The sequence below is a fragment of the Camellia sinensis genome, chromosome 6 (assembly GCF_055761805.1).
Source record: "Camellia sinensis isolate YWXY chromosome 6, ASM5576180v1, whole genome shotgun sequence".
Classification (NCBI taxonomy): Eukaryota; Viridiplantae; Streptophyta; class Magnoliopsida; order Ericales; family Theaceae; genus Camellia; species Camellia sinensis.
Window position 1 is genome coordinate 125,505,461 of NC_138966.1, and position 14,793 is coordinate 125,520,253.

Below are 14,793 nucleotides of genomic sequence, written 5' to 3' on the forward strand. Positions count from 1 at the left end.
GTCTTCACTCTGTTCTGTTCTTTTCTTTTTTGGTCTTTTTCTTGAATTGAAATGAGAGTTAAGTGGAGCACACGCACACACCAAATAAAAACTCAAAATCAGGCCACTCGAGCCGCAACCTATTCGAGCTACGTAGTGGAGCTCCAATCATAAATGCTTCTAACTCCACCTTTGTTTATGGTACTTACTTTCTGAACTATCATCACAAAAGTTCATACACTACAAGAATTAACACAATTACCGACCACTTTTGCCGACTAAAAATATTTTGGTCGCAAAAAAATCACATTTAGCTACTAAGAAAAAATTAGTAGGCAAAAGTTCATACTTTCACCGACTAAAGTAATTTGGTCGCTGAAAAGCAAGTTTTCGCGACTAATTTGAAATATTGGTCACCAAAAATTTAGGCGGCAAAGTGAAAAACTGGGAGGGAGATTAAAATCTTTTAGCGACTACCACAATTTAGTCGCACATTTCAAAACGACGTCGTTTTGTTTGTTAAATGCAGAGAGTCCAAGTAGCCGACCAACACAGTTTGTAGGGGAAAACAAATCAAACCCCTATAATATTTTACAAAAACGCGCCTAATCGATCCCACCCTCCCAGTTGCGTCACTCATCTCGCCTCTTCACCATCAACGCTGCCGTCCGCCGTCCTCGCCTCTCCACCGTCAGCGCCACCATCCGTCTTCGCCTCGCCACCGTTATCTAGGTATATTTTTTCAAGCTTCTGTCTCTCTCTGTCTATCTCTCTCTGTTCCACTTTTTCTCTTTGATTTCCCCTCTCTTTCTCATTCTCTTCTTGTTCTGAAGAGAGCATTTCAGTGGAAGAATGAGCTTTGTAACTCCGTACAGCTCATCGGCATCGTCGTTACACCTGTCCAAATCAAGGCCCCCAGCTCCGATAAGGCCGTCGCTTGGTCTCGCCTAGCCGTCAAGAAATCCTCTACCGACACTGCCTGGTAAACATTTCTTCATTTTTTGTTGAAACCAACCCATTTATTAAATCAATCAGTGTATGTAGGGTTTTCAGATTGTTTTGTTAGTCTTGTCTTGTTAATACCAAAATGGCATCATTAATGATTAGTGGGAATTTTGGCCCCAAATCCTGGGTTTGGGAATTTTGATGCTAGTGTCTGATTAGTGGTTATTTTGGCCCCAATTCCTGGTTTGGGAATTTTGTTGCTAGTGTGCCTCATGTTTTGAGCCTAAAAACAAATTGAGGTATAAATCCTCTCTCCCTCTCTTACTCATTCTCTGTCTGTCTCTCCCTCTCCCTCTCCCTCTCAATGTTTGTGTTCATGTTTTGTTTTTTTTTTTTGTTCTCGTTGTTTTGCCTAAGGTAAGAAAGCAGACTCAGATTTGTACTGTTCCTTTGATTTTGGGATGATGAAAATGCATTAAAAATTATTATTATCATCTAAGTTTTCTTGAATTATGTAGATGTATTTAGAAAGTGTTCGTTTACTTAATTAAATATAAGAGCCATCTTCTGGAATAGAAAAATAATGTTAATGGTGAAATCTAATCCGTTATTTGCATTTTATTAAAAAAAATTGTGGGTATGTAAATCTTTGATAGATTATGGTGTTTGGAGGCATCCCTTGGTAAGAAATTCAAATCCACTTTCTCTTCTCTCTCAATTTCCCATCCTTCCCTTCAATTTTCTCAGTTCACTGCTCTGTAGTCTGTAACACAAACCAGGATTAGGGTTTTTTATTTTTATTTTTATACTTGGAATGCAATTTGATAAGTTCTTGTTTTTCTTGTTTAGATTTCTTTTGATGGTGAAATTGTAAAGCTGGAGCTTTTCTTGAAATGATTTACTCTGTTTCATTAGGGTCGTTGTTTTGTCTATATACCTAGAAACCAAACTTTGAGAAATTTAGATGTTGTAATTTAAATGTCGCCGGAAGGGGTGAATTTAGGTGGTGATGGAGCAAAATACTTGTTTGCCATGGAGTACCATAGTAATGTCAGTACCTCTTTCTATCTCTAGGTTTCACTATCTTCAAGGCAGACTTCAGGTTCTTCCTTGTCCCCAAAGTTTGAGAGGGAATGATAAGATATCTGAGTCATGTGTAGCTACAGCTGAGCCATGTGTAGCATAGTAGCAGCCATGTGTAGCACAACAGCAACCATGCCTAGCTACAGAGCTACAGAGCAACTCTAGCTGCAACTCCAGCCTCAGCTCATTGCAGCAGTCTTAGTCATCCACACAGCAGCTATAGTTGCAGCTCCAGCTTCAGCTCAATGCAGCCTTCTCAGATCCAGCTATTTGTCTGTTAGAACTATGGTTAGTTAACTGTAAGAAAGTGTGGTTGGATTAGGTAGGTAGTAGTTACAGTGCATCAGATGTATATATAATGAACTAGAACCCCCTGGGTTTGTTAATGAATGAAATAAAGCTTAGTTTCTTTATCAGCACCCTCATCACATCCTTGTAGGCGAATTAAGGAGTGTCAGTTATGGGTCTGTTACATTTCTCTAATAAAAATTACATTGAGTCAATCTTAGGGAAACGTGTCCAAAATTCCTAGTCTATTCTCTTCTTTCCCTTTCTTGGCAATTGTAGCTAGTTTATCTCCCATATTAGTTTCAATAAAAACAGTGTGGGTAAAAATTTACACCACACATGCTGTGAGAGAAATATTTTCTTTCTAGATTTGGGTTATGATATATAATAATAAAGATGAATATCTCAAGATCTCAACCTACAAAGCCGAGGTTACAATCTATCCGGTCATATCATTGACCCAAGGGCACTGTTGCTGAACTTAGCAACAATTTTGTGGAGAATGATCAATAACACAAATATTTACGTCTTTTTATTTAAAATTTATTTTTCTCACTTTTTTAGATGAAAATTATTATTAGATATTTAAATTTAATTTTTAATATATTTTGGAATCTAATTGATATTTTGAGTATAATTTGAGAGGCAAAATGAAATTTCGATACCACATTAACACCTTCGGTTTAATTATAAACATTAAACAAAAGGAGTAAAACCTTTATATGTTGTAGTGGGGTAATATTGATTTTAACTGATAATTTAATGAATAAAATAAAATTTTCTTTTAAAATTATAAGGATTAAATTAAAATTTTAATTATCTTATAAAAAAATAATAAAAGATTGTAATTAATTAAATGTTTCGCCTTGAATCTCAAATAAGCTTGAATTGCATCTGCCCCCAACTATATGATTACAAAAGATTTTCTGGTAATAACTTGGAAGCTAGAAAAGTTACTTTTTCTAGAATCCACAGTCACAATAATAATGTCAGTTTTCTTTCTGCTAGATTTTCTGTTTACAAAATTATTGTTTGTTATTGGTAAGCTTGTCCACATCAATAGAATTCTCTCTAAATCACCTAAATTTAGTTATAGTACTCAGAAGAGACGTCTTAATTTTTTGTCAACTGATTTTGGACTAAATGTTTTAAATGACGACGGGGGATGCAGAATTTTTACTTAAGGGGGCAAACATTTAAATAACTAAAAAAATTAGGACAAATTACTATGTATAGTCACTGTACTTTGGCCTTTGTGTCAATATGATCCTTGTGATTTCAACTAACTCGATTTTGAGATTGAAACTAATCTACGGATGTTACAGGTTCATATGTCTAACTAAGGATGAGATTGAAACTAATCCACATGCATATATCTAATATTACTGTGTTGAACATTGTAGCTGGCAGGGGTCCAATGTGCTGGAAACCCACAGTTTTGCGTGAACGAGGATGGTTCATACTATGAAGAGGGACAAAAAAATACAAGAGGGTATATCTGGGGTAAGGTGTGTATCGATGTCCATCTACTTCTACATCTTTCTAACCACTCCCAAAAAAAAAAACAGCACTATTTTTTTTTTAAGTTAAACGTAGTTACCTTTCAGGCTGGTATAAAGCTGGTTTGTGCTGTACTATCCCTTCATGTTCCTTCCAAGTCTGCAAATCCTTGTGGAGAACAAGTGAATAATCTGGTTAGCCGAGCTGTGCCTGACTACACTGAGCAGAGAACCCTTCAAAAACTTCTTTTAATTGGATACAGTGGGTCTGGGACTAGTACTATATTTAAGCAGGTACTTTCCTAATGTGGTTATACAAGTTTCTTGCTTTCTCCATTTTGTTCCTTACTTATTTTGTTATTCATTTATACATAGAATAAAAGATATTTTAATTCTTAGTTTTTTAATTTATATTTCAATTATTTATAACTTCTTTCCAATAATGCATTTTTGTCCTAAAGAATAAATTTGACAAATTAGTTAATTTAATTAGTAAAAACTCATTTATTAATGAATTCTATAATGACTCAACATACATAAATCACTTTGCATTTTAACCATAACCACTTGTGCATAAATATTGTTATTGATATGAGTCATTTGTTTCCTCCTGATAGTTGTCATCCTACAGGATGTGTGATTATACTTACTAATTTATTATCTTTGGACATTAATTACAAGTGGATGACAATGATGCTTGTTTATACCATATTGTTTAAAATTTGTTTCCATTTTCTTTAATTTTAATGAAGTCATGTTGGCATTGGTTCTACACTGAATTGACATGATCTTTTAAATTATGTCTTTTATTGGTCCAACGCTTTGGACATTGCCACTGGGATTGTTGAGACCCCATGAAGATGGCTCTCTTTCACTAGGAATACGTGATATTCATTAGCAAGCGTCTGGTGTTGGCAAAGGCCCCCAAAATTAGTGTATTTATTAATATAAATTCTTGTGATAGGCCAAGATCCTTTATAAAGATGTCCCTTTCTCGAAAGATGAACGTGAGAATATCAATGAAAGTAAGCTTGAATAGGGCTAATTGAGCCTGAGCCAAGCTCCTCGTTAATCAATGAAAATTCCAGTGCTCTAAGCTTGGTACCTTCTTCTTCTTCTTTTTCTTATCTTTTTTTTTTTTTTTTAAATTCTAAAACAAATAGAATAAAGTTTTTAGAGTTCTTAGATGCAGACACTTAGCCATGATTCTCAAAGCATATCAAAGCATATTACTTATGCTCCATGTATTTGGATGTCTTGGTCAGGGCATTGGCCACATACTGCCGCAGGCCACCACCTTTGGCAGCCTCCCAAACCTCCAACTGCCCCCTCTAGTAACTCACAGAACCCAGGGTTTTATTTGAGTCCTCTGTTTGGTACTATTTCTGATCAAACATGAGTTTAAAAGAGAATAGCCAAGATAAATGAGAATAGGAAGTCCAAGATAAAAAGAAAAAAACAAACTACCCAAGAAGGTGCTTCTGCTTGTGCCGGTGCCGGTGCCAATGCTTTTTGGTTATTGTTTTCACTGTATCTAACACTTGTACTCAATAATTGTATCTAAATTCATGTAACAAAGAGGTTAAAGCATGTCTAAATACCCAAGTGTATATTTTGTGGACACTTTGGCTACAAATTGAAGTTATGAATGAAGGTGTAAATTGAGCTGGTGGTATAGAAAAATGTGATTTGGATTGAGCTCCCAATATGTGTCTGTCACTTGAGTGTGAGTTGGGGTCCATGGGGGACTTGGAGGGGAATGTAATATCATTAGACTGACATGGTTTGTGTACATGTAACTTTGTTGGTATGGGTGTATTAAAACAGAAACTTGCATTCGTATCTATAATGCATTTGTAAATTTTTTGTAGGTACTGTATGAGTTGGGGTCTGCTACCCTCTACAAAAAAATTACGGGAATGTGCTTGGAAAAAGCTTTACATCCAGGTATATTTAGGTTCGACTTACAGCTTTTTGGTGAGCATACCAAAATCCATATAAGACGTTGATTTTTTATACCCAGGCTCTTCTTCATTCTTTTTCTTCTAATTTATCAAGTGAGGAAGATTAGTTATTGACTTTAAAGAAACTTGTCTCTTTGAGCTTACTCAGAGCTCCTGTATTGCATCTCTTCTATGATATTCCTTGGATGATTTTATCCTCTTGTAATTGACACATTGGATGCTTATTGATGAGGGGGAATTGCAAGAAAATGGTATCAACTCAAAATAATTGCAATGTCACAGAAGTACAAACAATTCATGCATTAGATTGTGCAACTAAATCTTGTGTTTCCACCTCTTTGCTATTATTTTGAGTTTATATCATTTTATTGCAGTTGCCCCTATTGATAAAGCTAGATTAAGTTTAAAATTTGGTTTAGAAGAATTACTTTCTTCTTGCAGCGTGATGAAGAGGACATGGCTGAATTTGTTAGGAATTGCCCCACTGAGTTCAAAGAGTATTATGTCCAAATGCAGGCAGCAAAGAGAAGCCAAACACCTCTTCCTTCTCAGGTAAACAGGGGTAGCTATTGGGCTGAAACTTTTGCCTTCTAAGATTTAATAGGGTATTTGGGGAATCACTGTCTTTCATTCTTTCTTGTAAACTTTGTACAAATCAATAGGCCTTGGAATCTAATCCATAACTTGCTAATGCATGAATCCCCTTTTTGGATGAACCATGCATAGGGATTGACTTCTTCAAATGAGTCTCAATGAAAATTAGCAAATGCATTTCCTTAATTACTATTTATTCCTTTTTTCCCCCCCCTCTCTCTTTATATATCTGAAGGTGAATGATGACCGGATTATTCTTGACAAGACTCTTACTGATCAAGTGTCTATATGGAAAAGCAGCAGAGGCCTGACTGATAAGGTGGTCTTGGACCATGATTGCTCTGGAGAAACATGTACTTACTATCAAATTGGAGATGTATTTGTTTGTGAGAAGACTGGGCAGGTTCATGGTATGAAACACTAGTTGTGGTTATTGAATGTGGCATTAATGTTTGTTTGTTTAATAGGTACAATTACATAGATTTTTATTAATGGTTTATGTTCTTTGTTCATGCAGTTTATGATGATACATGTAGAGAAGCTGTTTTGGACCCTACAAATGAGCTTTTGGTTTGTACAATATCTGGACATTGTTTTGATAGATTGCTGTCACCAGCTGAAATGGAACCAGACATTGTAAGAGAGATCTCCTCTAGCTTACACTTTTGGCTTTTTGTCATAAAACACACTTAGACCTGTTAAAAATATGAAAAAATGAAAAAAGAAGAGCTAGACCTTCACTGTGCATGTCTATGGCTATCATGTGATGCTGTTGGCTCGTATACTTCACAATACATATATTAACTTATGATTGTTGGACCATCATCTCTTCATAGTGTAATCCTTTTCATTTGGTTAATCATATATGCATGTGTTTCAAACTGATATATGTATATAAGTGCATGTTATATATCTGTCGAATGTATATTTAGAGTATCCAAAAATATGTTAATATTGAAACTAGTGCCATATTCTAGTGACTTACTCATTGTTACTTGAGATGTAAAATTTAAAGTTAATCTCTAAAATAGTGAATATGTCTCGACATAGATACATCATGTGCATATTCCATGCCTACCCATGTTTTGTTGCGTCTCCTCGGAGTATTCCATATTTTTTGAAGCTTTAATTTGACATAGATCTGAATTTAGGAGAACATTGGAAGACTTGTGAGTAGATACTATCTGAATGTTCTGTGAACGAAGTTCTGGAGACATGTTCAGAAAGAGGATAAGAGCTCTTCTGTTGCTGTAATTTTATGCTTCTTTGGGGTATTTTGTTTGATAAAATGATAAATTGACTGCTAGTTACTCTATCGAGCTTTTTAGCTGGCTGTTATTATTGTTTATCATCATAGCGGGGACTGTACTTTTTTATTTATGGTTTGTTTGTTTGGGTGGAAAATGTTGTCCACTTTTAAAATGGGAAAAATATTTTCCGGATTAAAGTCTTACTAATACTACCATCACCTTCACCACTGCCACCGCCACTGCCACCACCCCCACCCCCACCACTACTTATACAACCATTAGTACATTAGTTTCAACAGGATGCAACCAAACATATTTGGAAAAGATCTTTTGAAACAAAGATTTTTGTAAAAAAATATTTTCTGCCAAAACAAACGGAGCATTAGCATGTCACCAAGTCTATGTCACCTAGTCTGCCCATTTGATTGCTTTTTTGTTAAGCAGGAGATAGGTGGCTTCGTGTATCATTTTTAGATTTGATACTCAAAAATCTTCTCTCTTTTTTGAAAATCCAGGAACAGCAGCAAGGTGGTGTTTCAGATGAAGCAGAACCATTCATGGGGTCTGGCCGTTTTGGTAAATCTCCTACTTCGCCTCTGCATCATGTTTATTGATTCCCAAAACTTTTTATTCATCTTGTGTGTGTGTGTGTGTGTGTGTGTGTGTGTGTGTGTGTGTGCAAGGTCAAGGTTGTCTCTTCCTCTTTTCACGTTGCACTTCAGGTCAACTTTTTATGTCAACTTTTTATTCGCCTCTGGCCAGATGGACGAAACTTGCAGCTGCACTTCAGGTCAAGGTTGTCTCTTCCCCTTTTCACTGGAGGAAAAGTAGAACAAAGTAAGAGGCCAGGCGCTTCTCGAAATGAACTTCCAATGGGCCCAGTCGATTATCCTACTTCTTTTGAAAATCAACTTCCCCAACAACGGTTAGCAGGCTCAGTTCCTCCTAAGCAGTCGTCAATGGATTCAAGTCTACTAATTGGAGGTATGCATGGCCTCTTTTTCTTTCTTTTTGGATTGGTTACGAATTGCTCCCCCCGCCTCCCAAAAGGAAAGGGGAAAAAGGGAAAGAAAACGACTTTTTTCTTAGGCTGTTCATGGGTAGGTGGTAGCAAGCCCATTGGATAAATGGGTCGAACTGTTGTATGGCATTTGAAGCTTAAACAGTTTGGCAGGTTGCACTGGAAAAATCTGAAACCACTTGCTTATTAGTCCGTCTACCCATGTACCTAAAATCAGTTGTTGAAATCCTCAATTTTCTCTTGTGCGTTTTGCTGTTCCTCTTGAAATGGATACCTCCACAATATTCTCAAATATTTTAATTCTATTATGATGTCAGTAGACTTGTGAAAATGATAATGTCCAATCCAAGAAATTGGAATCCTTGCCATGATTTATATAGGAAAAAAATGTGCTATATGGACTTTAACAATTTGCTGCTAAACAACCCGTAATTTACCTCTGCTAAGTAGTTAAAACCATATTGTGGTGTTGAGGATTAACTTTAGTCGACAAGTTCTTATGGTGCTGCAACTTTGCTCCAGTCTGGCACTCTTAAAATTTGTCAAACTTTAGAGTTGAAAATCATTTGACGAATAGGGGCAATCTTGACAACATCCAACTAAAGATAGGAACGAAATTGTTAAAATGTACAAATTAGTACCCACCTGATTTTTTGAGAATTGGTGAACTTGGTAAAGGGAATTAAGTTACTTAAGTTTTGTTAATAAAAGTAACGCATTAATTAAATCAAGGGTTCACCCCCCAAAACACGTTTAAGAAATCCTTATTGGTTTTAAGCCACAAGCATTAGTTTTCACTTGAATTCACCTCTCCATTGGTGAACTGGGTAAAGGGAATTAAGTTACTTAAGTTTTGTTAATAAAAGTAACTCATTAGTATAATCAAGGGTTCGCCCCCAAAAACATGTTTAAGAAATCCTTATTGGTTTTAAGCCAAAAGCATTAGTTTTCACTTGAATTCACCTCTCCATTATTCTGGTTACTTACTAAAGTTGTTAAGGCATTTCTAACTTCAATATTTCTGAAGGGCATATTTGTTTTACCTAAAAACAGTGGTAAAAGCATTTTTGAATAGCTTGTATGTTAAACAGTCTAATTTTATCTTATTAACAGAAAATGTCTCAAAACGGTGTGGAAACAGAATCCTCTCAAATATGAATTTGTTTGGTAAAATACAATTTTTAGGACTACCAAACAGCGTCCAAGGACCAAAACAGTGTATATAACTAATTTTTCAGCAGATGCGGTGTGAATTTTGCAAAATTTCATTTTTGTGGTTCAAAAGGTGTGTTCTTGAAACACAAATATTGCCAAGTTTGTCAAAAACATTTTTTTCATTTTAGGCATATGAAAGTCCCAATTTTCAAGTGATAGCTTGGTCTTTAAACATGCATGAATCCCTCAACATGCCACATTATCTTCTTTACTTTGTTTTAGCATCAAGGCCTATCGACATACATTGTAACAAACCTTCCAATTAAACATGTATTTCATATCATACATGTCAATATGAAAGCTAGACTTATATACAAGTCCAAGAGCTTTATAGTACCTCTATTACATGCCATAAATTCAAATTATACATAAAATAAAAGGATAGCTTTTCAACTCTAAATAATAACGAGACAAATCCTTCACAAAAGTGGGAAGCACCAAATGCTTCAAACAACCAAATTACCATCCATACCTGTAATTTGAAACGTTGACCCATGATGGCTGCATAGGAATAATACTAGGAAATCAAATATGCAAGTACCAAGTGTAAGCATGCAATATAACCATATATGCCTATATATTATGATGCTTCTTTTTATTTTGAAGACCGCAATTTTTACTTATCCAAAGGATTTTATCTCACGCCAAACTTTTTGAAATTTAAGAGTTCACAAAATCAACCAAATTTCACGAGATTATTCCAATACTTCAAAATCAACCAAAATCAATGAAAAACCAAGTTGTTTCAAACAAAGGGTTCCAAAATCAACTATTTGAGTCACAAACTACAAATTGTGTATTGTAACCCCACCAATGTTGCTAAGCACAGATTTAGGTAATATATACCTGTTTATGGGCTACTAACCCAAAAGGACCAAAAGACAAATTGTGTTCCCTTTTATAAGAGAGAGACACCTCCTGTTTCTGTCTTTTCTGTGTGGAATTGGGGTCAGCGGGTCTTTTATGAAACAAAATCAGCCTGTTTGGTTCCACTTTTTTGAAAAATTTTAGAAAAATTTAGACTTTCTATTTGGTTATCCAAAAAATCCAAAAAAAAAAAAAATGCCACAATTCACAGGGGAGTTTTTAAATGCCTGCTGCTGTATTGTTTTGGGGGACTGCAGCAGAGGGGTTTCTTGCTGAATTGTGTTGGTTCGGTCTTGTTTTGCTGTTGTGGATATTTTAATAGTGCAAGGGGTGATATTTATTTATGGTAATTGGTAAGTGGTAATTGGTAAGTGTGTTAAACCATATTTGATTATATTTATGTTCAAAGTATAGGCAAATAAACGTTTGATGAGAATATCATAGAGAAATGATTGTCTTTAAACTAATTTTAGTTCAATATTTAAAAGATGGAATTTACAGTTTAGTTTATGTTGACTAGTATAGAAACTTCAAACATTGTAATGTTCCACTGATCTAAGGATGAATAGTTAAACAAGAATTTTTGACTATTCCATGGAAACCAAAATGTGATAGAGAAGGCAAAAACGAGCCGGTTGGGGCAAAAAGTTGGAAACAGCCTGGAAACAACCCGAGATCGTAGCGGTCACCTCGGCCTAGATCAAACAAACTTGTGAAAGCATGCAACGGTTCAATAGGACGCATTATTAGTTATGTAGGACATAAAAGTGTGACAAAGTAGGCAAAACCGGGGCGTTTGGGGTCCAAAACTGCTCTGAATTAGCTCCTCTCTATTTCTTTTTTTTTCCTTTTTTTCTCTTCCTTTGGTGGTCTGCATGGTGAAGTATTGCATCAGTCATGAAGGTGGACTGATCTAGAGCAATTCTGGTGGTCTGCATCAGATCTGTCTGGATGCTTGTGGTTGTGTGCTCCAGATCAATTCTGGTGGTGTGCTCCAGATCTGTGATGCTTGTGGTGGTCTGCAGCAGATCAATTCTGGTGGTGTGCTCCAGATCTGTCTTGCTTTTTTCTGATCTATCAATCATCCTCATCTGTCTGGTCTGGATGGTCATCCTGATCAGTCTGGATGCTTGTTTTTGGAGTAAACTGGTGGTCTATATTGTGAAATTAGAAATTTTCACAAATTTTGTTCAAAAAAATGTCGAATTTCACAATTTCTCAAATTGAGAAACTAAAAAAATTACAATGTTTAAGAAACTGCAAAAGTGCACACTTTCTGTATAGAAATTGAGAAACTTCTTGATTTTTAAATATTGTGAAATTTCTAAATTTCAAATGCTACACATTAGAAACAACTAAAATAAAAAATGTTAGTGTTGAGAACATCATGGATTGTGGGCCTTATTAAAGAAAATATAGTACTGAGAACACCATACATTCTGTTGTATGAAAATGTTAGTGTTTGTATTTATTTTGATGGAATATGATCTGCAGGTGGTGATGTCAAATGACATCGTTACAGAGGAAAAAATATAAATTAATAGTCAACTATATATGGTGGTGACTATCAACACCAATTCATAGTTTGTATTTATAGGTGACAGTCAACTATAAATACAAACTATTAATCATCGATGTATCAAATTTATTAGAGAGCTGCTATATATTATTTTTTGTTTTAAACATTTTTTTATATCACTGATCAATACATGCATGATAAATATAAAGTAATATATTAGTATTTGCTTTTTCTAATACTTATCTCTAAATAAAAACGATTAGAAATAAAACTACTCAATAGTCACAAACTTAACTTTTTTCCAGGTAGTCAAAAGTTCTGTTTTACAAGTAGACTACCTACCTCCCCTTTGAGGAGTGAATTGGTTGGGTTAATCAATCGAACAGCCTCTGGGTAGTCAAGTGCCACACCCCTTATCTGATCTTCCGGCATTGGCATCTTCCTTTGCATCTGCTCCGATATTGCCATGTAATGAAACCTGTTCATCATCCATTCATTCATTATTTATCAATCTAGATATATAGGTTGCCAGAATAGGAGTTTAATTTAATTCACATGAAAGGTTCATTGAGGAAGATAGGAGTTATTGACAATATGGATCAATTTCAGTTGCCGTGTTTGGTTTCTGCTGTGTGGCACTATATTAGATCTGGAATGGTGGCTCATCCAATTTATTCTATAGACATGAGAATGCTATTGTTTTATTTACAATTTGATAATGGTAGTCATTTTAATTTGCCAATGTGACCTTTGCTTTTCATGGACATTTTTCATTATTTGTCCAATTTTAACTGACATTATTTCTCTTTTTCTTTGGTACAGATGGATGAACTCGTGCACAAAACTAAATTATACAAGACAAATTGGCACTTTTTGAGTTTTTGGAAGGATTATATATTTTTGTATAGATGTATATGGAAAATATTAGGTAGACTAGTAGTTATATTTTTTGATACACTACTAGTTATATTTTTGGATGGGTGTGTATAGAAAATATTTGGTAGACTACTAGTTATATTTTTGGGTTGATGTACATGGATAAAAATTTAAAACATAATAACAAGTACTTGTTATGTGTTAAATTTTTATGCTAGATGAAATATGTAGTTTCGAATTATTTGTGGATGTAAACTTATAATAGCTGCTGACTTTAATTAAACAGGTTCAGAAATGGTTGATATATGTATTTTGTTGAATGTTGATGATTCAATTTATTTGTTGATTTGAATGATTTCTTCTTTTTACAGATTATATTGAATAAATTGGATGAATTATTATAAATTACAGGTTTATTTTGTTGGATATTGGCGACCAATTGATTAGTCGCGAAATGTCACAATTGGCGATCAAAAAATATTTTGGTCGCAGAATGTCACAATTGGCGACCATAATTTCTGGTCGCGAAATGGCACAATTGGCGACCAAACAAATTTTCGTCGCAGAATGTCACAATTGGCGACCAATTGATTAGTCGCGAAATGTCACAATTGGCAACCAAATTTTTTGGTCGCGAAATGTCACAATAGGCGACCAAAAAAATATTGGTCGTAGAATGTTACAATTGGCGACCAAATTTTTTTGTCGCGAAATGTTATAATTTGCGACCAAACAAATTCTCGTCGCGGAAAGTCACGATTGGCAACCAAAATTTTTGGTCGGGAAAATATTACTTTTCGCGACCAAAGTGTTTTGGCGACAAAATAAATTAGTCGCGGTAATTAAATATTTAGCGACCAAAAATTTAGTCGCGAAATCCAACTTTTGCCGACCAACCACAATTTTGGTCGCGAATTACTTTTGCCGACCCTCAATTGGCGACCAAAGTAGCGACCAAAAAAATTGGTCGCGGATAACTTTTGCCGACCAAAAATTGACTTTTAGCGACCAATTTTTTTGTTGCCAAAAGTGTTAATTCTTGTAGTGATAATTAGCCTCAAAATGAATTTAAATCACATTATGTTTAAGGGAAAATTATAAACCTAAATCATACAAAGTGTTAAATTTGAATTACATATTTTTATTTTTTTTGAAATTTTCAAAAGTAATTTTCTGAGTTCTCAATCCATATTTTTTTATTTTTTTATTTTTAGTGAATTTTTAAAAATATTTTAATCAATTTTTTTTTAGTTTGTAAATTCACTTAATTTAAATATGCTTAAAAAGTATAAAATTTGTACAAATTTTTTTAAAAAATTTACTGAGTACAACAAAATACGAAGATATATTGAATTTTGATATTTTTTTTTTGTATTCAATGAAATTTTATAAAAAAATTTGCACAAATTTCATACTTTTTAAGTGTATCTAAATTAAATGAATCAAAAAATTCTAATAACAAAAAATACGGATTAAAAATTCATAAAACTGTTTTTAAAAATTCCAAACTTTAAATGTAAACCTTCCACGTATTCTGTGGCCATTACCGATACATGATTAACTATTTGCACACATTGTGGGTGTTTGGGAAGTGGATTTTTATGTAAGTTTTTTCAGTTGTAGGATATTATTAGAGAAACTTTTTTTTTGTGTTTGAAAAGATAGTTGGATTTTTTTGTGGTTGGATGTGATG

At 34.4% G+C, this 14,793-nt stretch overlaps 1 protein-coding gene and 1 long non-coding RNA gene across 2 annotated transcripts; both read left to right on the forward strand.

The window, feature by feature from the left end:
- Positions 1-540: 540 nt before the first annotated feature.
- Positions 541-8,429, forward strand: LOC114315821 (F-box protein SKIP31-like; the record flags this gene model as incomplete). Its single annotated transcript, XM_082876412.1, has 9 exons — positions 541-711; positions 813-961; positions 3,699-3,803; positions 5,666-5,741; positions 6,200-6,310; positions 6,588-6,762; positions 6,870-6,988; positions 8,118-8,178; positions 8,365-8,429. Coding segments are annotated over exons 3-9 (663 nt in total), but the record flags the coding sequence as incomplete, so codon positions are not given.
- Positions 8,430-8,433: 4 nt separating this feature from the next.
- LOC145792865 (uncharacterized) lies at positions 8,434-13,404 on the forward strand. Its single transcript, XR_014332999.1, has 2 exons — positions 8,434-8,586; positions 13,047-13,404. It is a non-coding gene; the product is annotated as an uncharacterized LOC145792865 (long non-coding RNA).
- Positions 13,405-14,793: the final 1,389 nt, after the last annotated feature.